Source organism: Peromyscus leucopus, chromosome 16_21 (genome assembly GCF_004664715.2).
Source record: "Peromyscus leucopus breed LL Stock chromosome 16_21, UCI_PerLeu_2.1, whole genome shotgun sequence".
NCBI lineage: Eukaryota > Metazoa > Chordata > Mammalia > Rodentia > Cricetidae > Peromyscus > Peromyscus leucopus.
This window is the reverse complement of record NC_051084.1, coordinates 14,203,534-14,226,547: the sequence shown is the minus strand read 5'-3', so window position 1 is coordinate 14,226,547 and position 23,014 is coordinate 14,203,534. Positions and strand designations below refer to the sequence as shown.

Below are 23,014 nucleotides of genomic sequence, written 5' to 3'. Positions count from 1 at the left end.
CTTGGTACTAGATATGCTGACACTTAGAAAACACTGTAGGGTACTCATGTCTGGGCATGTGCAGTGTGTAGGCAAGGCCACTCTGCAAGTCTCTCACTTCTCAGTAAGGATGCCATCCTGACCACTGGGGGCAATGTCATTTATTTCCCCCTGTGAGTGCAGCTTTGTGAAAAGTTCTGGAAGTTCAAGGCAGAATCGAGGGCATGGGGATCACTGAGCCTCAGAGGGGAGTGGTCTCCTGAGACCGAGGAGGCCGAGGGAAGCCCAGTCCTCTTCAGCACCTCCTGGGCTGTACCTGCAGAGACGTGGAGGCAGCCCCAATCAGCAGGCCTAAGGACTGGGCCACCAGGGAGGTCATGGTGCCAAGGGCAGCGAACAGCACGAAGCGTACGGCGTCCGATGGCTGTGACGTCATCCAGTACACGATGCTGCAGTAGGCCACGGGAAACATGATCTGAAAGGACAGAGCTGGTGTCCCTGGGGGGCTCCGCTTGTCCCGCCAGCGGACGGTGGCAGACCCCACAGATCCCACCAAATTCCAGCTTTGCCTCTCAGCAGAACACTAGTAGAAACCAGTCCCACCCAGCTCTGTGGGTGTGGAGAATTCCGGTCCCCTAGTGCCAGTCGCTAGTGGCTCCCTTACCTGGAAGGGGACATCAGCCATGGTCTTGGCCAGGTAGTAGGCCTTCAGGCTATACCAGTAGTTCAGGTGCTCTCGGAGGAAGACACTCATCTCGAGGGGAACTAGGAGATGAAGGTAGACGAGAATGGTAGGGTGGGCACAGCCAAAGAGTCAGATGTGCATATCAATGGCCTTGGGCTGAGCCCTAGCGGTTCCGACCTATGTCACAGTGTGGGCCAACACTCCAGTACTCAGACTTGAAACAAAAGATGAAACCAGATCCATTGGTCTGGAAAAAGAAAATCCCTAGCCATTTCTCTAATCTCAAGAGTTACGGGGTGGGCTGAATGAGAAATTCCCCCATAGGCTCATGTATGTGAACACTTGGTCCCCAGTTGGTGGCACTCTTTGGGGAGGTTATGGAACCTTTAGGAGGCAGAGCCTTGCTGGAGGAAGTGCATCACTGGAGGGTGGGAGTTAAGGATTTATAGCCTCAACCTACTTCCTGTTTTTGCTCCCTGCTTCATGGGGCCAGATGCGGGGCCTTCCCTGCCATTATGGATGCTGGCTCTGGAACTGTACACCAAAATCAAGGCTTTCTTCCTTCATTTGCTTTTGGTTGTGATATTTTATCACAGTGGCAAAAAAGAAACTGATCCAAGTGGTCACATGAAGATCTAAAGTAGACCATGTCCCTGAGAATACCAAGTGTCCCCGTGGTGGCTAGTGGGACCGTTATGACCAGCCCTATCCCTGCTGGGTTCATCAGATCTCTAACCCTTAGGTTTCGGCTTTTGTACCCAGCAGCCTGGAGTGGCCACAGCTGGCCACCCTCGGCTACCTGGACAGCTGAACTCCACTGGTCAGGTGGGTACAGCCAGCAAGCCAGCTCTGAGGGTCTCTTGAGGAGCAAACTGGGGAATTTCTCTCCATTGCCTTCCACCATGCCTAGCTGCCTTTCATTGAGATTTGGTCATTTGTACTAAATACAGTATTTTTGTGTGAGTGTGAGTGTATGCCATATGTGGGCAAGGACCCACAGAGACCAGAGGCATTGGATCCCCTGGAGTTAAAGTTTATAGGTGGTAGTGAGTCATTCTACATAGGTGATAGGAACCACATCCTGGTCCTATGAAAGGGCAGGCGGTATGTGCTCCTAACCACTCAGCCATCTCTCCAACTCATTATACAATACTTTCTTAATCAATAGCATCATGTATGTTTGTTTTGTCAACATACAAAGGTTGAGTTTGAAGCATCAAGGCACTGTATGCTATAGAAGTCATGCCTGGTCAAGGCAAGGCCCCAGCCCCCATGCCTCGGTAGGCGTCCCAGCGAGAAGGGAGGGGACACTCACAAGTCAGGACCGTGGGCATGAGGGCTGCAAACATCAGGAAGAGCATGGAGAAGAAGAGGAAGCCAGAGTTGCTCAGGACCTTCTTGGCTTCGTTCCCGATCCCCAGGTACAGCAGGCCAATGAGCAGGCCGATCCCGATGTGCGAGGTGATTCGCAGGTGCGTCAGGACCTAAGGGCAGGCACAGCTCTCATCCAGGGCACAGGCGTGAGAGGACAAGCCCAAGACCACTGGAGGCATCGGTTGTGACTCCCATGACAGCAGATCATATGAGCCACCTTCCCTTTCCTTCAGGAAAATAATCATACATGCACACGCGCGCATGCACGTGTACACACACACACACACACACACACACACACACACACACACACACACATCCGCATGTACACACCCCCACCACCATGTCAAGTCATGTACCACGGAAACAGATCACTATGCTTTGTTGCTTCTCCTCAAAGCTGGCACACAAGGCTGGTCTCCCTCCAGAGGAGACAAAGCCATGGTGGGGATGACTCTACTGAAGCCTCTCATCCTGAGCTGTGGCTCGGGTTGTGATAAGCCTGAGCCCATGCCTGGTAAGTTACAGATATCCCAGATCAGGGCCCCGAGGCTACACTGGACTTCAACCTCCCCAGGCAGGCTGCCTCGTGCCCACTGGACGGGTGGTCCTAGCAAACTTGAGTCATCCCCTGCCTCCCTTTCTGCGTGATGCCAAGCCTCTGCCTTCCTCTAGCACTTCTATGCATGTCCACATTGGGGTTATCCTTTGTTTGAGGTTTGGAGTGGGAAGATAGATGGGGCCACACCCACCTCAACCCACAGCACATACATGACACCAGCAAGACACACAGTGGGTCTTGTGGACACAGGTACCTTGGGGCCTTTTGTTACTGCAGCGCAACAGTGAGAGCTGACTGATACAAACTGAGGAACAGCAACTTCGAAGTGTGCTTGGGGTACGTGTGTGAGGAGACAGACCGATCGAGGATATCCTTACCGAGTCCCGCATGATGCTGAGGAAGGTCCTCTTGAAGAGGATGCAGAATTGGGTGAGGCAGCTGGCCGAGAAGCTGTGGCAGCCTTCCATGGAGGCGGAGTCCTGAGGACACGCAGTGAAGGGGGTGAGTGAGCCTCCTGCCCATCCTCCTGGTTCAGGAAGGACCCTGCAGGACCCATCTCCAGACCACTCCAATCCCTTCACCTGCTTTACCTCCTCAGCAGGCCGGTGCCAAAGAAATGGGTTCACGTCCGTGTCGCCCCCGAGATCCCTCTTATAGTCAGAGTCACACATGCCCTCCCGCACGGCTCTCACCAGGCGGCTGTTCTGATCGCCATACTCGCCTGACGCCACTTCCATGACTGCAGGAGACACAGAAAAGGTGACGTGAGATGGGAACTCCTGAGAAGAAGCACGACAATACTGATGGGAACTGAGGGTCTCTGTCACTTTGTGCTAGCAAGGTCTATACGGTAGTGAGAATGCTTTACAATGAGTTATGGTGGTTCCTGAGAGCCACGGCAGTGGGTTGCTGATTGACTAATGCTCGCTCATAACCCCCGAGTAAGCCAGGCACGGTGTCAGGAGACCAGAAATGCAAACACACAAATGTGCATCATGCTATCGGCTCACCCAGGAAGCAAGGAACTCATGCATGTGTGCCATGACCATGTGTACAGCGTACATGGAATGCCTGCTCTGGACCAGCACGGGCTAGAGTGTGAGGAAGCTGGGCTCCTTGCTCATGTGCTGAATAAAAGGGGCAATGAATGGTCCATAGGGAAGGACTGCCCACAGCCCACAGGGTCCACTGCTCTGAGGCTGGGGACCATAAGCCACACCCCTCGCCTCCAAGCAAGCAGCTTCTCCCCTGGTTTTCCTTACTTGCTTCCTCTGTCCTTCCTGAACCCCGTCAAAGTTCCTCTGCCTAGACTACTTCTGTGGCTGCTGACTGGTCCCCACTCACTCCATGGTAACGACAGCTTGTTGCTGTCTGGAGACCTCTGTGACCGGTTCCTTCCTCCACCACCTCCCCGCATAGCACAGCCTTCATCTCTAGATAGACCCTGCTGCTGATGTCCAAAGACCTCTCTTGGGCCTTGCAGCAAACTAGCAACTCCCTTTTCTAAGCGTCATACCAGGCTGAAGCCAGGACACATCGGGCCCCTCTGGAAAAGCATCAATTGCCACACCAAGTAAGTCCCCAGCACTGCCCGGTCCATCTCTGGACTCCGCGGGGGTATTCACACCACTCCTAAGTGCCGCAGGCCCCGCCTTTCCTTCAGAGGCCCGTCAGAGGAGAGAAACCCCTGGGAAGGGGCCTCCTCCAATCACCAGACACCTGCCATCTTCCCACGACCCATGGGATCCTCCCTCCGGCTTGTGCTCCTCTCTGGCTTCCACTCCCTTCCCCTGCTCAGCAGGACTGACTGACCTGCTCTCCTCTCTTACTCGGTCTCGGGAGGGAATAAGCCAACTACAAACAAGATCTTTCTCTTGGCTTTTAAACAGGCCCAGTTCTTCCCTTTACACAGCACGTTGTTCCCTCACCTGTCTCCTCCTGTCTCCTCCCCCACCTTATAGCAGTATGCTTCTTGTGGGTGAGGAACATTCCCAGGATCAAGGACCCCTGAACACAATTTGGGAAATGACATATGGAGGAGCCCTGGGAGCTGAGTGGCCAGATGTTTGAAAGAAATGCAGCTGTGGGGAAAAAAAGCCACACAGGAGGGTTGCCCAGCTGGGGTCTCTGAGTGGCCCTGAGTAGCAAGGTGCTTACAGAGAAGCAGTCATGGATGTAGTGTTGGTCCTAAGTCTAGTGGCCAGAGTCCCCATAAGAGGGGATGCCGAAGAGACAGAGGGCGAGGCCAAGCAAAGACAGAGCAGAGCCTGGTCATTGGACAAGTCCTTCTGGGAGAGAGGCCTGCCCGAGGTTCTCACAGGTACCACCACAGGACGGCCCCGCCCCATTGGTGAGACACGGCAGTAACTCCAGACTCAGGCATTGGATCTCAGTGGAACACACAAGACTGGGGGGAGATTCCCTTTCCTTTCAGCTGGGTGGGCTCTACTCACCAAAGTCTGCAGGGTTGTGGTAGGTAGGGCAATTCAGACCCAAGTCCCTCAAATACGGCACGAGATTCGAGACCTTCCCCCGGTAGACACACTGTCCTTGACTTAGGACATAAAGCTGAGGGAGAGGAAGAGAGAAAGGCATCATTCACATCCTCTGCTCTGTGTAAATCAACGGAGCCTCTCACTTCTGTCAATCATCCGTCAGCCAGTCTGCCCCCCATTGGTCAGCCAGCTTGTCAGTCAACCGGTCAACAAGTTATTCAACCAGTCAGTCATTAGTCAGTCAGCCAACCAGCTCGTTGACCAGCCAGTCAGCTAATAACCCTGAGAACCGGCAGAAAGAATAAGGATCCAGGGTCTAATTTTCCCAGGCCGCCTCAGTCCCATGAGAGATCTTGGGATGGAATCTGGGATGGAGACGGAGGTCAAGTACATGGACAAGGGTGGGGCCCGTGTACCTACCTGGTCAAACAGCTCGAAGAGCTTGGCGCTGGGCTGGTGGATGGTGCAGACGATGGACCGGCCGCCCTGGGCCAGCCCTTTCATCAGGGACACCACCTGGAAGCAGGAGGCGCTGTCCAGGCCACTGTAAGTCAAAGACACCATGAGATGCTGTGAATGGGAGGGACAAGCCTAGTGCCCCGGGTCTTGGGGGGGGTGGGGACCTGGGCAGTCACTGCCGAGGGAGGGCATGTCATAGGACCTGTGGCTGCACCCCCAAGGTCATGCTCTTCTCAGCCTGCCTAACTGTTCAAGGGTGGCACTTTGGTGGGAGCTGTGTGCGCTGTATGCCACTCCTGGCAAGAATGCAGGAGCCCAGCAGATTCCTGAAGGGCTGGATGTGGAATGGGGGAGGGGATCCCCCACCTGCCTTGGCGAGAGACATCAGAACTGTCCGGGTAAATACGGGGCTCCAAAGTAAGCAGTGAGGCCCGGCAGTCGGTTGCCGCAATCCCACACCCGTTGGCCCACTTGGGGGCTGTCTGAGGGGGTGGGCTGGGCTGTGGCTGTACTCCTTCTGAGGTTTTATTGACTATGCCGATGCCTTTTGTGCGGAGGCGGCACCTTGAGGCGAGGCGTGCAGGGTTTAGCCAGGATCTGACACTCCTGGGTGAATTTTCCTCTCTCCTGCTTGAACACTCCCATCCCGTCTTGTTTCTACTATGTAGCTCCCAACAAGGGGAGTGAGTCACGGTGGGGACCCCTGAGCACTCGCTGTCCCCCAGGGCAGGGAGCCTGTGAGAGGCAATATGAAGGGTTCTTGCAGCTGTCTTTTGGGCCCTTCTAATTACCACCCACTGTGGGCCAGGTACTCAGCGGGGCTGAGGTGGAGGTGGACCCTCCCTGGGATGCTGGAGAAGGCCCTCAAGTTCAGTGGGCATCCACAAGATGAGCGCACAGTGGGAAGGAGATGACCAAATCTGGATAAAGTCAGTCAGGACAAACCCTGTGTGGCCGGCCTGCTCTGTTGGGAATGCCCGAATACAACATGCTTGGGAGAAAGCTGGGCTGACTAACGAGTGGCCAGTGTGCTCTGGAGCCAGGACTGGAGACCAGCATCTCCCCAGATGTAAGCAGCTGTGTCCAGGACGGAAGTCAGGAATCCCATGGCCACACAAAGGCGGTGAGCCACTCAAAATGGAAGCGGGTACTTAAAACACAACACAGCGGGGCTGGAGAGATGGCTCAGAGGTTAAGAGCACTGCTTGTTCTTCCAAAGGTCCTGAGTTCAATTCCCAGCAACCACATGGTGGCTCACAACCATCTGTAATGAGATCTGGTGCCCTCTTCTGGCCTGCAGGCATACATGCAGGCAGAACACTGTATACATAATAAATAAATAAATCTTAAAAAAAAAAAAAAAAAAAAAAAAAAAAAAAAAAAAAAAAAAAAACACAACACAGCAGGCCCCTTCCTCAGAACACCCCACCACACCAGCCTTCAGGGCACTACACCACCGGTAACTTGGGAACAAGGGAGAGATGGACACTACGGGACTGTTTCCAAACTCCAACCATCTCTCCACATTCAGTACCCCACGACCCAAGCACACACAAGCCTCTGAGCCAGTGGCTTTGTCCTGACATCCCACAGACAGGGCAGTCTCTTGTAGCTCCTGCAAGGCCATACCAAGATGGCAGGGCTGCCGCTAAGAACCCCAGAGCAGACTCTAGAAGGGACTCTTCCCTGCCCTTCCCTGGTCACCAGTGCAGACACCAGACACACAGGCGTACCTGGTGGGCTCATCGAAGAACATGACAGGGGGGTTGTTGACCAGCTCCAGGGCGATGGCCAGCCGCTTCCGCTGGCCCCCCGAGAGGCTCCCCGTCCGTGTATTGGCACAGGGCAGCAAGCCCAATGCCGTCAGGATCTCCTTGACCTGTGGGCAACAAAACCATATCTCTATTAGGAAATACCCTCCCAACCTCATGGCTATAAGGAACACATCCTGAGCTCTGTGGGATGCCCTGCCCTGCTGGGCACAGCCTCGCTAGTCCAGACACAGATGTCTACACTGCTGGACCGTCCCAGGCCATCCCAAGTGAGTGGCAGGTGCTGTCTCTAAACCTGTGGTCCTGTCTGGAGAGACAGGCGGAACTGTCGAGAGTCAAGAAGTAGCATTGGGAGTTCAAGTCAAGGGCGGGAGTCTTTACCCAGCCTCCAGCTGGTGACTCGATGTCATCCTTTACTTCTAAGCTGAGCCTAACGTCTGGCGCGCAAAAAAAAAAAAAAAAAAAAAAAAAAAAAAAAAAAAAAAAAATGTCCTATAAATATCTGATCAATGGATAGATTCATAAACACATAAGTGGATGGATGATCAGGTCACTGACCATCAAATGCAGTTAACGGCTGCAAAGTGCCCTGTTGGAACACTTAGCACACATTAAGTATTCCCAACAGTTATCACTCATGTTTCTCGTCTCACATGGAGCACGTGAGCAAAATTCTCTCCAAGCTCCCTAACACACCCCCCCCCCCCCGAGCCAGCCCTGTCAGGAGGCCACTTGAGACTGTGAACAGGTGAGTGGCTCAAGGCAGCAAACGGATCTGTGTTGTAAGTGACACAGTGGCCACCCTGTGCTCAGGGCCCTGGCAGGAAGGCTGGGAATAGAGACAGGCCGTTAGCTGTGTGCAGCGTCCTCTGCTTGTCCCGGGACGGTGACCTAGTGTTGTCTCAGGGAACAAGCAGGTCAGCAGGCTCTTGGGAAGTAGAGGCTCATCCATTTGCCACATCCCTGCCAGGCTTCTCTCCAGGGGGTTCAGTGATTCCCTCCAGAGTTTGCCCAGAGGCGGGACAGCTCTGAAGCACCCAGTCCCTGGTGGCGATACCAGGAGGACCTTGGCCAGTGGCTTCTCTGGGGAGATGAGGTCATCCAAGAGGAGGAGAACTCAGAAAGAAGAAAACTTTCCACTCTGGACTTCTGAATTATTTATGCGTGGCCAGGACAGACTGAAACTCGGGTGGCAGAACCACCTGGAACCCAGTGCTGGTGGGGCTGGGAGCGGGTGCAGTGTGGGGTCAGGGACCCGGGATCAAGTCCTGCTTTGCCTCTTCTTGCGGATGCCTTCAACGCGGCACCGCCATCTCCTTCTGGAATGCCATGCCTCCGAGAGATGAATGTCAGCCCTGGGAACAGCTTCCTGGTGGCTGTCCGGGAAGGGCCTGAGAGGCAGCACCACAGTGGATGGGACTTTCTTGTTGGCATTTTTGCTTCTTGTCACAATGTCTGCTGGTCTTCCAACACAAGGCTTCCAGGCTCTTGCAGACTGAGACAGCAGCGTGGCTGGGGTCATTTCCTCTGTGGGGACATTCCATACACTAAGTGCACCCCCTTTTCTTCACTGTCATGGAAGGGACGTGGAAACAGAGGCCACCAGCTGATGGCTGTCCTTCTGGCCACCTGACCCTATTTCTACAGCCATCAGGCCTGGCCCATTCTCTCCAGCCTTTTCTCAGAAGTAATACTATCCAGGTTGGTTTTGGTTTAAAAATAGTTAGAAAGAAAAAAAAAAAAAAACAGGGTCATTTTTTAATATGTTTCCCTAAATAAGCAAACAAACAAAACACAAAGCAAAACATCCCCATGGTCACTTGTAATTCAAGTCCTCCTGGGACCTCACTGTCTAGGGATGGTCTCAGCAGCCCGAGACTGGCCCATGGCAACCTTCCTCTCAAGGAAGCAGCTGTACCAGAGGGCTCCTCAGAGCCAAGGTGCCTTTTCTGGGAAACAAGGGAGTTTGTGAACAACATACTCCATGATGTACTAGAACATTCCATTCCATTGTTCTTCCATGTGCTATACACAGCATTCATCAAGGTACTGCCGGGAAATGAGTCAGGGTAGCCTCCCGCTGCAAATCTGTCCTCGAGACGTCTGTTACTGGCTCCAGGATGATGGAAGCTGTGCACATGTAAGAGTCCTGTCAGTCCGAGGCCTCGCTATGACTTTTCCCAGAAGGCTCCAGGCTTCTCCAAAGGATGCAGCAGCAGAACAGACTCCTGAGGCCTGACCAGCACCCTGAAGAGGGACCAGCCGCTGGACTCTGGCACTACCAAACAGCATTCCAGGGAAAGACAGCCCTGGAGGCCAAGTGCCTGCCTCACTGTGGTCATCCGCTCAGAGGCCTGAGTCCTATGACGTCTACATGGGGCAAGGCTGGCCACAGAGCCACAGCTGTGGAGAAATAGCCTTGCCTCCATCTCTCCGTCCTGCATTCACATTGACTTTAGAGGCTTAAAGACTTGAGCCTGAGTGGCTGGTGGATGGGAGTGACCAAGGATGGGAGGTGGTCCAGGAACTACCACAGTCTTCTGATCAGTTGCCAGGAGCCACAAGGATGCTCCAAAGGAAAGAGCTCCATCCACCTGGATTCACTTCTGGCTTCTGCCAATCCCACCACTGTTCCAGCCGGTGACCTTCCTTCTCACCAGTGGAAGTTGGGATGCAAGCAGGCTCGGATAAAGGATGAAGGACCCTGTCCGTTGGTGCAAGTCATCTCAGGCTCAGCTTGGCACACCGTGTTCTGACGCTTGGTTTCCTCTCTTTCCTTTCTAGAGCTTTCTTTCGTCATCCCAATAGTTGCTTGACTTGAGTTGGCTCAAGCTGCCATGACAGAGTATCCCGAACTGCGGGCATAGACACTGGAAATGTCACCTTAGAGTCTGATAGCTGGTCGGTCAAGCTCAAGGCATGGTGGCGCTGGTTCTTCCCCGCCCCTCCTGACTCCTCCCTCCCCGGCTTGCAGATGGTGTTTTCTCCCGGAGCATGCTTGTGTGCTGACCTCCTCTTCTTGTAAGGACACAGTGAGATTGGATCAGAGCCATCTTAATGACCTAAAGTTATCTTAGTCATCTCTGCAAACAGCCTGTTAATTCTGAAGTACTGGGGTTAGAATGTTAGCCCATCCGTGTGTGTGTGTGTGTGTGTGTGTGTGTGTGTGTGTGTGTGTGTGTGTGTAGGGGGGTGTCAGCCCCTCAGCTGTCTCTTCTTGTGTTCCCTTTCTGGGACAGTGGAGGTGTGGGGGATGGGTGGTGGTGTCCTTCTAAGTCACATTATTCGGAAAAGACTGGAGACTACAAAGGCTCTGGAGCTCAACCTCAGGACAAGGTCACAAGCCCCATTCTGCTGCCCACATGTCGTCCCTGAACTTTCCACATCGTCTCTGTGTCGGGTACAAATGGTCAGTTTCTTCCCCTCAATCTCAGAATAAGAGAATTCCACAGGAAACATTTTCGGTAGTTCCAGTGGGCTGTTTTCGCTTCAGAAATAAGTTCTTCCTCTCTGCACCCTACTACCATGATAGAGAATCCCAAGACTGTGAGGGTCTTGTGAGAAAGGGGAAGAGGAACCCTCAGGCTGTCCGGAGCTGCTTTTCCACTGCCAGCCTTAATCTACATTCTGGGCAGTAAAAGGAGGAAGCATGTGAACAGAATTATAAAAAAAAAAACACTTCCTTAGGTAAGTATTTAATGATATCCAACTAAATGATGCACCTCACATCGCGCTATGGGTGTCCCTGGCAACTGCACTACCCCCATTTCCTGGCCTTGGAACGTGCCAGGAGGCAGAGACAACATCATGTAAGGGGGAGGGGCTTCTGCTACATTCGTCTACAGAGTATCCCAGGAGTACTAGCGCCAGAAAGGAGGAGGATGGCTGAGCCTCTCTAGGGTAGTCTATGAACAAGGATTGATCTGCATGACCTCCTGGGGCTCCTGGTGGGTCCTGCTTGTATCCTTCCCCATTCCTCAAGGGTTCAGGGAGCCAGGAAAACTGATAAAAGGGAGGAGAAGAGTCTCAGATAGGCTGAGAATGTTTTTATCTTCTTTTGGAAAAGCTGCTTAATAACACATAAGAGTTCAATTTCTCCTTGCAAAGGTATGTGGGTGGAGGGGGTTATTTTTAAACCAATGACTAAACCATCTCCATTGTCAGCATTTCACAAAAATTTATTTTAATCTAAAATGTATTAAACACCCAAGGGGGTGGAGCCCTTGGCCAGGCCCTGAGGCTGGCATCTTTTGGCCATAGAGGGGCGGGGCTAAGGCTGCATACTGCTGGATCTAGACGTCAATCTAGGTCCAGAACCATCTCTCCTGGAATCCAGCCATTGCACCCTGCCACACACTTTCTGATGCCCCCACATACACACCCAAGGAGAGGCAAAGAACATCAACAGAGAAAAATCTAGAAGAGAGGACTAGGTAGATCCTCCCCGCCAGTCTCCACATGTGCCCCCATCACACTCTGGGCCACACGTGACTTGGAGCATCACACTCACCATCTCCCGTCTGCCTTCATCCTTCTCCTGCAGCTTCAGATGTGCAGACACCTGTAGGCAATAAGGACAACCGTGAGGTGGCTTCTGGAAGGAGGCGTCTCATGGGATCCAAGCCAGGTCCAGGGGTCAAACCACAGTTCAAAGCTACACCATGGTGCAAAGCCACACCACGGTCCAGGATCCCATTAACTTTTTAAGCTGCTTGATGGAGTCACAAGACCCAAGAGAGATGAGCTTCCCACTCCCATGGCCTGATAGAGGTGGGATCCCGAGAGAGCTCTGTGGGTCTGCTAGGCTTCTTGTTATCTTAGGTGTCCCTATGAGATGTCTCTGTTCCAGCACAGAGACAAGGAAACCCTAAGCAGCAGGGTTTGAAGACAGTTTGGGAGGGGACCAGTAGAGCATTCAGGACCTCCACAAATCAAGTGATAAACCATTGCTGACTTGAACTTGCCACTTTGGGAGGATCTGCAGATAGCAGGTATGGGGCAGTGGGATGAACTTCCTGGTTTTTTTTACTCAGATATTGTTTACCAGTGTAGAATGGGGTCCCCAGCCTTGCCTGGTGAAACCCCAAGACAGAATCACCTAGCCCAGGTTCAGCCCTGTTTCAGTTATATCAGACTCTGTGTTCTTGGGCACATCTGGGCCTCAGTTTCTTGACCAGCACAAAAATAAGCTTAAAATCTTCCTCATTAATTGGTGAAGTTGCCGAAGCGGTCAGATCAGAGACTGAGAGGCAAGAGAAGGGACTGAGGAGGTCTCAGGCCTCAGAGTGGGTCAAGGGTAGGCCTACATCACCTCTACAAGGCCAGCTGCCTGTCATGTGACACTGAGTGTCACCAGGACCTGTCGGGATGGACATGAAGCGCGCGCGCACACACACACACACACACACACACACACACACACACACGCACATAAAAATGTACAATTGCTGTAGGTCAGTAGCCAGTGGCCAGGAAGTGGGGCCCATGGAAGACAGGATCTTGAGGGGTAGAAAGTTTAAAGAGAAACATCCTCAAAGGTGCTGTGAAAGCCCCCGGCTGAGGATCTAACTGTATGTGATTCTGAAAATGGATGTATTTCACAGCAAGACCTAGAGGAGTCACAATCACCACAGAAGAGAAATCGGTGGAGCTGGAGAGCCCAGCGATGGTTCTCACACCAGCAACCACAAGGTCCACCAGGGACTCACCAAGAACTACAACCAGGCCACCCAACACATGGAGGGCCACTCGGGACTCACAGGACCAGGCAAGCACATGAAGGCCAAGATTTGAGGTGAGGGAAACCTTTTCAGTAGGCTGCCCACCCTGGTCTGGGTGTACACCCTTCTGCATCCTCTTAGCCCGACAAGGCCCCGCTGGAGGCCAGGCAGGCAGGCAGATCTCCCTAAAGTGACTATTCATGGGCTGGGTGATGGTGTTCCCTTACCGGACCAGGGCAGAGGAGCTAAAGTAACCGTTACTGCCGGGCCCTCTCTTTCTGTTTCCCCACAAAGCAGGTCGAGGAGCAGATCCCAGATCTGAAATCGTAACCCACTTTCCTTTATTGAGCTAAGACTCCTTTGAAATCACACAAAGTGCTGTGTGGTGGCCACTGTCTGGGCTTTGCCCATTCCAAGTCATGAACGTGAGGGCAAGACCTCTCCATGTAAGGCCACCAATATGAACATCTCATCTGCTAAGTGAAGTGCAGAGTCTCTGACAATGTCCTCTTCAGGACCAGGGGAGGCCAATTCTACCAGGACTCCATGCAGTGTCACCGAGAAAGCAGAGAAACGGTGTCAGCTGGGCACAATGTGACATCACAAGCAGAGGCTACCAACCAGAGCTGAGCGTTGGTTTGTAAATTACCCTTTAATGAGAGACAGTTTAGAGGCTTCTTCTACCCACAATGAGATCACGTGGGTTGTCACTGACTGTGGGGTAGGCCTTTATTAAAAAAAAAAAAAAAAAAAAAAAATGATCCCAGAAGCCCAGAGTGCTTGCATTGGTGGGGACACCATGCAAAGAACACAGCCTGGCTGTTCTGGAAACCTAGGATACTGGCGTCATCTGGACACTTGCATGGCCCCAGAGGGAAAGGTATTTTTAAACTCCCCCTGGACGTACGCACTGGAGTCTCCTGTGAAGATACGGTGAGCAAATATAGTAGGAGTGGAAAGAACCATGCAGACCCAGAAGGACAACATGGATGAGCCTCGGGGTCAAGGTTCGACCCTGCCTTCCTGTGCTACTCATTCACTATTCCGCCAACAGACGGGAAGAGTCTCATAGACGAGGGAGCCATGGCCAAGGCGCTAACGCTGCATCACAGATCGAGGTAGAGTTCTCGGTGGTGAAGCTCGGAGACCCTGGAGCTGCTTCCGAGTTCCCGCATGGTGCTGGAAAGCCTGCAGCCCCGACTCACGGCTTAACTCCCAGAGGCTCCTATCACCCCTGCTCCTTACAGACGGCATAGCCTAGATCCTGTGGGTACCCAGCAATGGCTGACTCTGCCTTTCACCTGGTATATGGGTGAGTCTGATAAAGCTCTCAGAGAACTAGCAATCCGCCAAAGACAGAACTCTTCAAGGATGGTGATGGAGGCTATGTGAGCTTGACATAGGCTAGAGTCATCGGGAAAGAGGGAGCCTCAGCTGAGAGAACAGTCCTGCCAGGTTGGCTTGTGGGCAAGTTCTACCCTGGGCTGGTGGTCCTGGGTTCTATAAGAAAGCAGGCTGAGCAAGCCATGAGGAGTAAGACTGTAAGCAGCACTCCTCCATGGCCTCTGCGTTAGCTCCTGTTTCCCAGTTCCTGCCCCACCCTAGATGATGGACTACAATTATAAGTTGACATAAACTGCCCCCCACCATGTTTTTGGTCATGGTGTTTTATTCCAACAACAGAAAGCCTAATTAAGCAGAAGGGAAGTTGGGGAAATAGGAAGGCGGTTTCCATGAAAACAGTCATTCAACTTAGTGATTAATAATCTCAGAAATTTGGTTGTGACTTTGCCAAAGGAGAGCCATTAAAACTCCTAGTCCCTGGGATTATGTTCCACACGGCTGTGTAAGCTGCCAGCCTGGGGAGGCAGCTCTGAGAGGGAGTGAACTGCACGTGGCTGGGTGCAGCAAGTCTGAGTTGTGCCGAGGGCAGGGGTGGCTCACCATCATGGCCTCCTGAACGGTGAGGTGCGGCAGCAGCATGTCATCCTGCATGATGTAGCAAGAGACCTTCCGGAAGCAGCGCAAGTCCCGGGGCATGCCGTTGATGAGGACTGCCCCCTTCATGCCCGTCTCCCTGGAAAGGCAAGGAGAGGTGGCTGTCAGCTCCTTCGGTATCCCACCTTCGGGTGGCTCGGAGAAGCCAACCCGAGAGGGGGCCTCCCTACCTCCTGGGCTCTTCCCAGCAGGACCAATCACCATGGTGACAGGATGGGGCAGAGGGACCAGAGACCCAGAGCACCACACTAGCACTCTGCCGGGAGCAAGTGGCCAGCAGGGAGACAAGCCACACACCAGGCGTCTCCCAAATGGTATGTGTATCACACCAGGTGGAAATGGTTTCTTTTCTTTGTCTACTGCACAAACATGCCTGAGGATGTCCCTTGATACAGCCACAGGGCAAGGATGTATACCACTGACTACCCCATCTGCAGCCCAGGATCCTACATCAGCTACTCCAGGATCACAGGTGCACCCAGCAGGTGCCTCAGGCCCAGGTGGCTCAGAGAAATGTCCCAGCCATGGCAGTTCAGCCCCAAGACTGGTCCTGATGCAAGGGGAGAACCTTCTGACTGCAGGTGGGGAGGTTGGGAGCCTCTTGTGTCCTGACAGGGATGGAGGGCCACTGGCCCAGCTGCCACTCTGTCAGCTCCGCATGCGTGTGCACGCTTGGTCTGCTGCCTCTCAGGTACTTCTAAGCACCAGCAGAGCTGGCTTCCAGGGACCCCCTGTCTTCCTTTCCTCCCAAGGACACCTCTTTGCAGCTCTGCCTCCCTGTGGCCAGGGAGAAGAGTAGCATTATAGAACCCGTGGGGACTAATAGAATCATTCTGGGTTCCAGCTTCCCGTGGCCCACTGTCAAGGCTGACGGCCTTGTAGTGGGCCCTACTTTCCTCCCAGGCAATGATCAGCTCCCCTGGCTTCCTCTGGGTACCCAGCCTGGCAGGGCTGCCTCTGCATCTCTGGAATGCACAAGCACCCTGGTCTTCTAGGAACTGCTGTGGTGTTCTGAAAAATAGCCAGCCTCGCCCCCAAGTCTCCCACTTGGTGCCCTCCCTGTCTTGACCCTGGGAGTTGAGAATGTGGCTGTGATCTTTAGATGTGAGTGTATTGGAGAACTTGTCACAGTGATGGCTTTGAAAAATCATAATCTCTGATATTAAGAAGCAATTCAGAGCTCTAAGGAACGGTGAGTTTTATCTCCCCACCTCACCCCAGTAATTGAAATCATTAGTATTACAGGTGTTCATCATTATTCTCAGCAACTATATTACATTCTGGCTTGCATCTGAAATGTCCCTCACAGGGTGTGCTTGACCTCTTGGTCACCAGCTTGTGGTATTGAAATGGGAGGCTGTGGGGCCTGGGTGGTAGAGGTGGGTCACTGAGGACAGGCCTTTAAAGGCTGAAGCCTGGATCTGCCTCTGGCTCCACTCTATCTGCTTCTGGGGCAGTGCCAGGAAGTGAGAAGGCCTCCCTTGGGGAAGCCCTCCAGCTTCCACAAACCAAGCTGCTTCAGCTGCCATGCTTTTCCCCATGACTGTGCCCTCCGAGACTGTGAGCCAAACAGACCCTTGCTCCCTCAAGTTGCTTCTGCAACAGGGATTTGGCCACAGAAACAGGAAAGTAAGCGACACATTCTAGGTAGATACTGAAGCCAAGCAGAGTTTTGTACGCTATATGGACCATGACTTTTTCTATGCCACATGTGTTAAAGCATAATTTATAAATGAAGCATGGCAAGACATTAATAATAACAACTAATAAAACAATTATAATGTGTCATAATAAAGTTGTCAACATTTTCATCTTTGTGCTTTGGGGACATGATTAAGAAAAACAAGGGTCCCTTGAACAAAATCCCATATCTCTCCAGCCAATCGCATAGCCTAGACAGTTAACAGGTATAGAGTGTGGCTACACTGATCCATGTCCTAGATGGGACAAAAGTGGCATCAGATTTCATCAGATTTGTTTTAAAAAGATGTGTGCAAGTAAAGTATGAATTGTTTAGAGTGGAATTTGAATTCTTTTGGTCCATGGTTAACTATGGATTATTGTTGCTGCCACTCCTTGCTCTGTGAGAACGGAAGAACAAGATTTCAGAAGGCCATTCTTAAGCACTTCAAAAGCTTCCATTTTAGAATCATTCACAGATGAATGACCTTGGTGTGACCTTAGCAAGGGTGATCCCTAACATCCTGAACAACCATAGAGACCACAGGCCTTGGACATGGCAGCTCCTCACTCTCCTCTGTCACGCCTTGTCTAACTGTCCAGCATGCCTCCCGACTGGCTCTCTGTCTTCCAATTATTGCTCTTCCAGATCTTGACCTTGGTACATGTTCCTGTCCAGAGGGTAAACTGAGGGAGGAGCTAATTAGGAAGCTGCCTTGTCCCCCGCCTGTGCTCTCTTCTTCATGGCCTGTGCAACCATCAGCAGGTGCAGGCTTTCAGCACTGGCTCATCTGTCCTGTTTCCCTCCTGGACTCTCAAGCTCTGGACACAACATGCACCACACACACACAGAGGCACGTGTGCATGTTTCCCAGGAGCCCGTGTGAGCAGAGCTTCTGGTAGCAAATGCTGTGCATGACAGAATGCTCCTTGTGACGACGGCCCTGAAGTGGCTCCACCCCTCACACAGCTTTCCCTGCTGGCATCTGCTCACCTGTATCCTGCCAGAATGTTCATGAGCGTGGACTTCCCAGCTCCAGAGGGACCCATGATGGCCACCAGCTCTCCACTGTTGAATTTCCCAGAGATCCCTTTCAAAAGGGTCTTGTATCCTGCAAAAATGCAGATTGGATTCATTTTTCTAGTTGTCGCATGCTTTGTTAGGCCTCAGTCCTGAACCGCTTGAAGCCAAAGGCAGTCTCCCACAGTGCAGTATGAAAGACTTATAGGTGGTGGTCTAGGCCAAAAGCAGACCTTGTGTCTGTTTTATACTACTGTCTGCTTCCAAGAATGACCTCACACCGTATATTCATGATCACGGCACATGCATATTGCTTAGGGTTTGCAGAGCACTTGTCCAAATGGCATTTAAGTTTAGGAAGATCCACCATTCCCATCTCAAAAGGAGGACAGGTGGACAGAGCCTATTCAGCACCGGACCAATGGCCATTTTCTCAGCCTGATGTGGTGCACAGGTGCCTGTACCAACAGGCAATTATCTCAGCATTTCATTTGCGAGCTTTTTACTTACCCTTCTAGGCTTACACAAACACAAGTAATTTGTACACAATTCACAAGCACTTGCTTTATGATTAAATAATATAATCAATGCATTGTTAATTCCTCTATGAATGATTGAAAGGGCTTATTGTCACAGAGTCACATCAAATGTCTAGGGAATGTCTGCCAAGTGTCTTCTGCCAGGATCTTTAGAAAAGGGGGGCAGGGGTGGGGGGTACACATCCGAAACAAAGTCTGAACACTGCCGTTTTCAAGTAGACGGTGGAAATGTGCTATAAATGATAAATGGAAGCCATTGGTTCGGAGATAAAGATGCCAACTCAGACATGTCCCTTGGCATGGTGTCAGATAAGAGCCCACCCTAGCGTGACAGGCAGACATTACATTTTAGCTCCTGTGCATAATGTCTAAAGAGACCTCATGAGCCAGGGACATGTGGAGAACTTGCCTGGTCTTCCCAAGTCTCCAGTGAGCACCCAAATTCACAGATCTGAGAAAGCTCCACCCCAAAGGAACATTCTACCCACAGTCTTACTGTCTCTCATGGATGGGACACTTGGACATTCCCAACCTGTCACCAGGTGCCACCTTAATTTGGACAAGGAGTCCCTGGAGCCTTGTTTAAGCGAGGCAGGGAAAAGCGGAAGCTAGAGCCAGGAAGCCTGAGGCTCTGAGACTGAATCATTAAGCAGAGGAGGTTTGCTGTCAGCTATCGCCCCAGAGGGCTGAGAATCATCCCAGTGGGAAAAGGGGCCCAGGAACGAAAGGGAGGGGCACCAAGGGAAGCTCTGAGCTGTGGAGGAACCCAGTTTCCCTATATAACGGCGTGGGAGAGCAGGAACTGTGTCTGTCTTCAGTGGACAGACAGACGAGCAGACAGGCAGACAGAAGTACGGAAGAGTCAGGCAGACACTCTTCCTACACAAAGCCAAGCTCCCTGACCTGCAGGCTCATCAGACGGAGTTCTGCCACCTGGGGACAGATGTGGACCTCCAGGGGCCCCAAGTGACATCACCAAGGGAGCGGTAAATGCCCAGGCGCCTGCTCATTACTATACTTATCTATCTAGGCTGGAGTTGGGGTTACTGTCGAGCAAACGAGCAGCTTCAGGCTGCCTCCACCCCAAGACGAACACTCAGCCCCTGCTGAGCCCCCATGAGGTGGAAGCTGCTCAAAGCTGGAGACGGGTCACTGAGATGGCCACCAGCTGAGGGAAAGCCAAAAATGGTGCAAGTTCCCTCTGGATGGCTCACATGAGAAAAACACATAGATGGCTGGACACAGCTGGGCTTCCAGCCCCCTGATCAACAGATGGGCATGTATGACCAGGTCTAGAAGCCACCTCACACTTCTCCTAACATGGCAGGCAGCTGTTTTTGCACATCCAGGGCAGAAGCAGATAGTTTCTTCTCCTAGGAATCAAGACCACATTCCTTTGCCTATGAACAAATCAGTCCTTCCTCTTTTTCCCCCTTATCCATTTTCGTGTGCATGTGTATATGCGTGTTTGCATGTGCATAGAGGCATGCACGTATGTGGAGGACAGGGGTGGATTCTGGGAATCATTTTCCTCTTTCACCTTACTGAGGCAGGATCTGTCAATCAAACCCAGACATCGTGGACATGGCTAGTCTTGCTCTACCTAGCTTGCACTGGGGATCCCCGCTCCCGGCCTCCCTAGACTGAAATTACAAGGGAGCCAGCCATGTCCACCCAGTATTTACGTGACTTCTGAGGTTCCAAACCCTGTCCTTCAGAGGAAGTCCTTGGACCACTGAGCCACTTCCCTAGCCCAAGCCTTTCCTCTCTCGTCAGGAAAAACCACTCCCTAATAATCCCATGAGCCTCTGCTGGCCACGTGAGACTCTCCCCGGCTAGGCTACACCTCTCACAGGACAGCACCTCCAGGATGAGCTAATGCTGTGCCGGAAAGCAGAAGCTGTGCTCAAGTGGAATGCAATCGCTGTGTCCATCCCCTGCGCTAACACAGCGCTTCACAAACGGCACCTTCTCCGCCCACCAACGAAGGGGAGGCGGGTGGTGTAACTCAGGATCGGGACTATCTTTCTCGTCTTTCTGTGGCCTGTGGCCTGCTAGGTGTACCAGAAGGCAGCTTGGCTCACCTGGGTTGGACCTGGTGCCAGCTTTGCCCGCACTATTCAGTTTGCCCGCAGCATTCTATTCTTCTGTGCATTTTGCACACGCAGAAGGATCCAGAGAGGGCTGGCGCTGGCCAACTCTACCCAGCAGCCCAGCCAAGGAGACAGGGTACCACAGCTTCAGGCAGCCTGAGTTAGTTCGCAGACCTGGGGCCACCTGCCTCTGTGCCAGCCTGGGCAGAGCAACCTGCAGGTCTCAGCAACCTTTTCCTCTCCTGACTCCCCGCCACCTGTGAGCAGACTCAGTGCTCACCGAGTGCAGCTGCTCAATGCACTCATAAAACATGCCACGTGTGTTATGCCCTTACTGGTGCCTGTGGTCCAAGGCCACGCTATGGCACTGAATGTCAATGGCCTCTCTTCACTTCAAGTAAAGGGCGTAATCCACATAGACATCGTTCCACATAGACATCGTGTGGATGACATTACATCATGTCTATGTGGATTAAGGATCCTGACTGTGTCCGGGGTACATGCAGGGCACCAGCTCCAACCAAGAAGCACTCACAAGATTAGACAGTTCCAACCAGCTGCTTAGAGCTGTGATCATTTTCAAGGAACTAAAACCATTCCTGGGAAGCCTGGGAGTCACAAGGGCTTCTCTGCACAGGGGCCTGTCAGTCTGGAAGAAATCCTGTCCCCAGCATCTGCCCCAAGGTTGGCTTGTAGCTGTGAGAGCCTACCACCACCACGGTGATGGATGGACACTCCCAGCAGCAGGCAGTCTCTGCCAATTGGCACTCCCAGGGCCCAGCACAGAGGTCACCCCATGAGTGGCAGCTGGAAAACCCACCCCCAAGGAAGGGAAGGGAGATGTGTGTCTGGACAGCATGCTATTAGCGTCTCTGCAGGTGGGGCACCATTGTGGACTTCTGGGGAGCAAGCTGTCCCCAGGTGGAATGCAGTCTACTTCTATGACCTCAGCACCCCCAAGGAAGCAACTAAGGGGCAGCACCTGGCTGCTTTGGGGGAAGAGAGAGGCTTCAGAAGCCCAGACCTTCCAGGGGCCTCAGAAGAGTGTCCAACACTGACTCCAGGTCCAGCTACCTCACAGCCCAGGGCACTTGGCTCCACCCCCTCTTCCCGGGACAGCAGAGAAACAGGTTAGGAAGCAGATGCCTGACAGACAAAAGCCGGCAGCCAGACTCCCTGTGGAGCCCGAGAGTCGGAATGTGCTAAGAGACAAGTTCCCAGTGTGTGGACCCCTGAGCCTCAGTCAGGGACTGGAGAACCTGAATGTGGTAGGGAAAGCAGGACCACACCCAACCTAGGCAGAAGTGTGGCCGAGCCGTGAATAAAGAAAAGCAATGCAAATGAGACAAATAAAGGCCATCCGCTAGGCCCTGGGAGGATTTCTTCCTATCTATATAACTGAGCCTCAGGCAGGGAGCAGCAAACCTCAGTGCTAACAGCTTTCCAGCCTACTGGGGCCCTCTTCCCGTCACACCCACCGGGAAGAGCTCATGGCGAGTCTGCCCTGTGTCCATGCACACACACGTACACACACTCTGTGTACACGCTGCCGGCATGTGCACAGGGACATTCTCCATCTATACATGAACACGCCGTGTGCACTCACGTGCCTGCAGCTTGTTATAAACACCATGGATGCAACCTCTCCCCCTCCGCTGTGTTCGCACTCATCCATCACAGACACACCACACACACACACACACACACACACACACACACACACACACACCCCTAAAGCACACAGGCTGAGTACAGACAGGCGAGGTCCTCAGACCACAGCCTGGCCATCCCTGGCCCAGCATGGAGGAAGCTGGCAGTCACTCACATCCGCCCACACGAAGCAGCTTTCCATTATACAGAATTTTGTATGCTTCTGAAAGCGAAGATAGTCTGTCTCCAAGCTTCTAAGCCTGGCTCGAACAATCTGAAACACAGTCCTTATGGTCCAAATGATGCCACAGCACCAGTGAGGACTCAAGATAGTCTCTAAATGCCGCATCAACCTTAACCTGAAGGCTATCTAGCTGTCCTGGCCTCCACACCTAAGGCCCAAACTGCCTCTGCGTAAGCCAGCGGTCCCTAGAACGAGCCTAACCTCACTTCCGGCTTCCCCTGCTCATCTCCCCACTCTCTCAGTTCCTACCTGGAGGGATCTGTCTCCACAACAGACTGTCTGCCTTTCCTGGCACTTCACACTCCCTCCTCAAGAGTAAATACAATACCCAAAAGACAAAGGTACACATTCTTCTGTTCTTCTTATTATTACTATTTCATCATTTTATGTGAGTGTTTTGCCTGCATGTATGTCTGTACACCACGTGTATGCCTGGTGCCCATGGAAGCCAGAAGAGGGAGGGATTCAGATCCCTTGGAACGGGTGGTTGTGAATCACCATATGGGTGCTCGGAATAGAACTCAAGTCCTCTGGAAGGTCAGCCAGTGCTCCTAACTGCTGAGCTGTCTTTCCAGCCCCGAGGTACATAATCTTGCAATACCTGGTGGCATTCCTTTCTTACCCTCTTTTGGGGGCTTCTCCCCCAGTGCCCAAGGACCTTCTGAACTGCCGATCAGCCGGAGCATGAGACAAACCTAACCCAGCCAATCAAATTGACGTTCTTGGCAGTCTGTGCTTTCTGA

General features: G+C 52.6%; 1 protein-coding gene across 2 annotated transcripts in view; it reads right to left on the bottom strand.

Annotated features, from left to right (window-relative positions):
• The window catches only part of Abcg1 (ATP binding cassette subfamily G member 1), a 58,805-nt gene that overhangs the window by 5,782 nt on the left and 30,009 nt on the right, over positions 1 to 23,014 (bottom strand). For both annotated transcript variants that reach the window (XM_028885051.2, XM_037200118.1), the window contains exons 3-13: positions 17,719 to 17,836; positions 14,991 to 15,123; positions 11,837 to 11,887; positions 7,288 to 7,433; positions 5,516 to 5,639; positions 5,054 to 5,168; positions 3,191 to 3,339; positions 2,978 to 3,079; positions 1,980 to 2,148; positions 644 to 744; positions 296 to 454 (exon numbers count right to left, since the gene is read on the bottom strand). In XM_028885051.2, the coding sequence (XP_028740884.1) occupies positions 296 to 454; positions 644 to 744; positions 1,980 to 2,148; positions 2,978 to 3,079; positions 3,191 to 3,339; positions 5,054 to 5,168; positions 5,516 to 5,639; positions 7,288 to 7,433; positions 11,837 to 11,887; positions 14,991 to 15,123; positions 17,719 to 17,836 (1,367 nt within the window). The remainder of the gene's footprint in view (positions 1 to 295; positions 455 to 643; positions 745 to 1,979; positions 2,149 to 2,977; positions 3,080 to 3,190; positions 3,340 to 5,053; positions 5,169 to 5,515; positions 5,640 to 7,287; positions 7,434 to 11,836; positions 11,888 to 14,990; positions 15,124 to 17,718; positions 17,837 to 23,014) is intronic.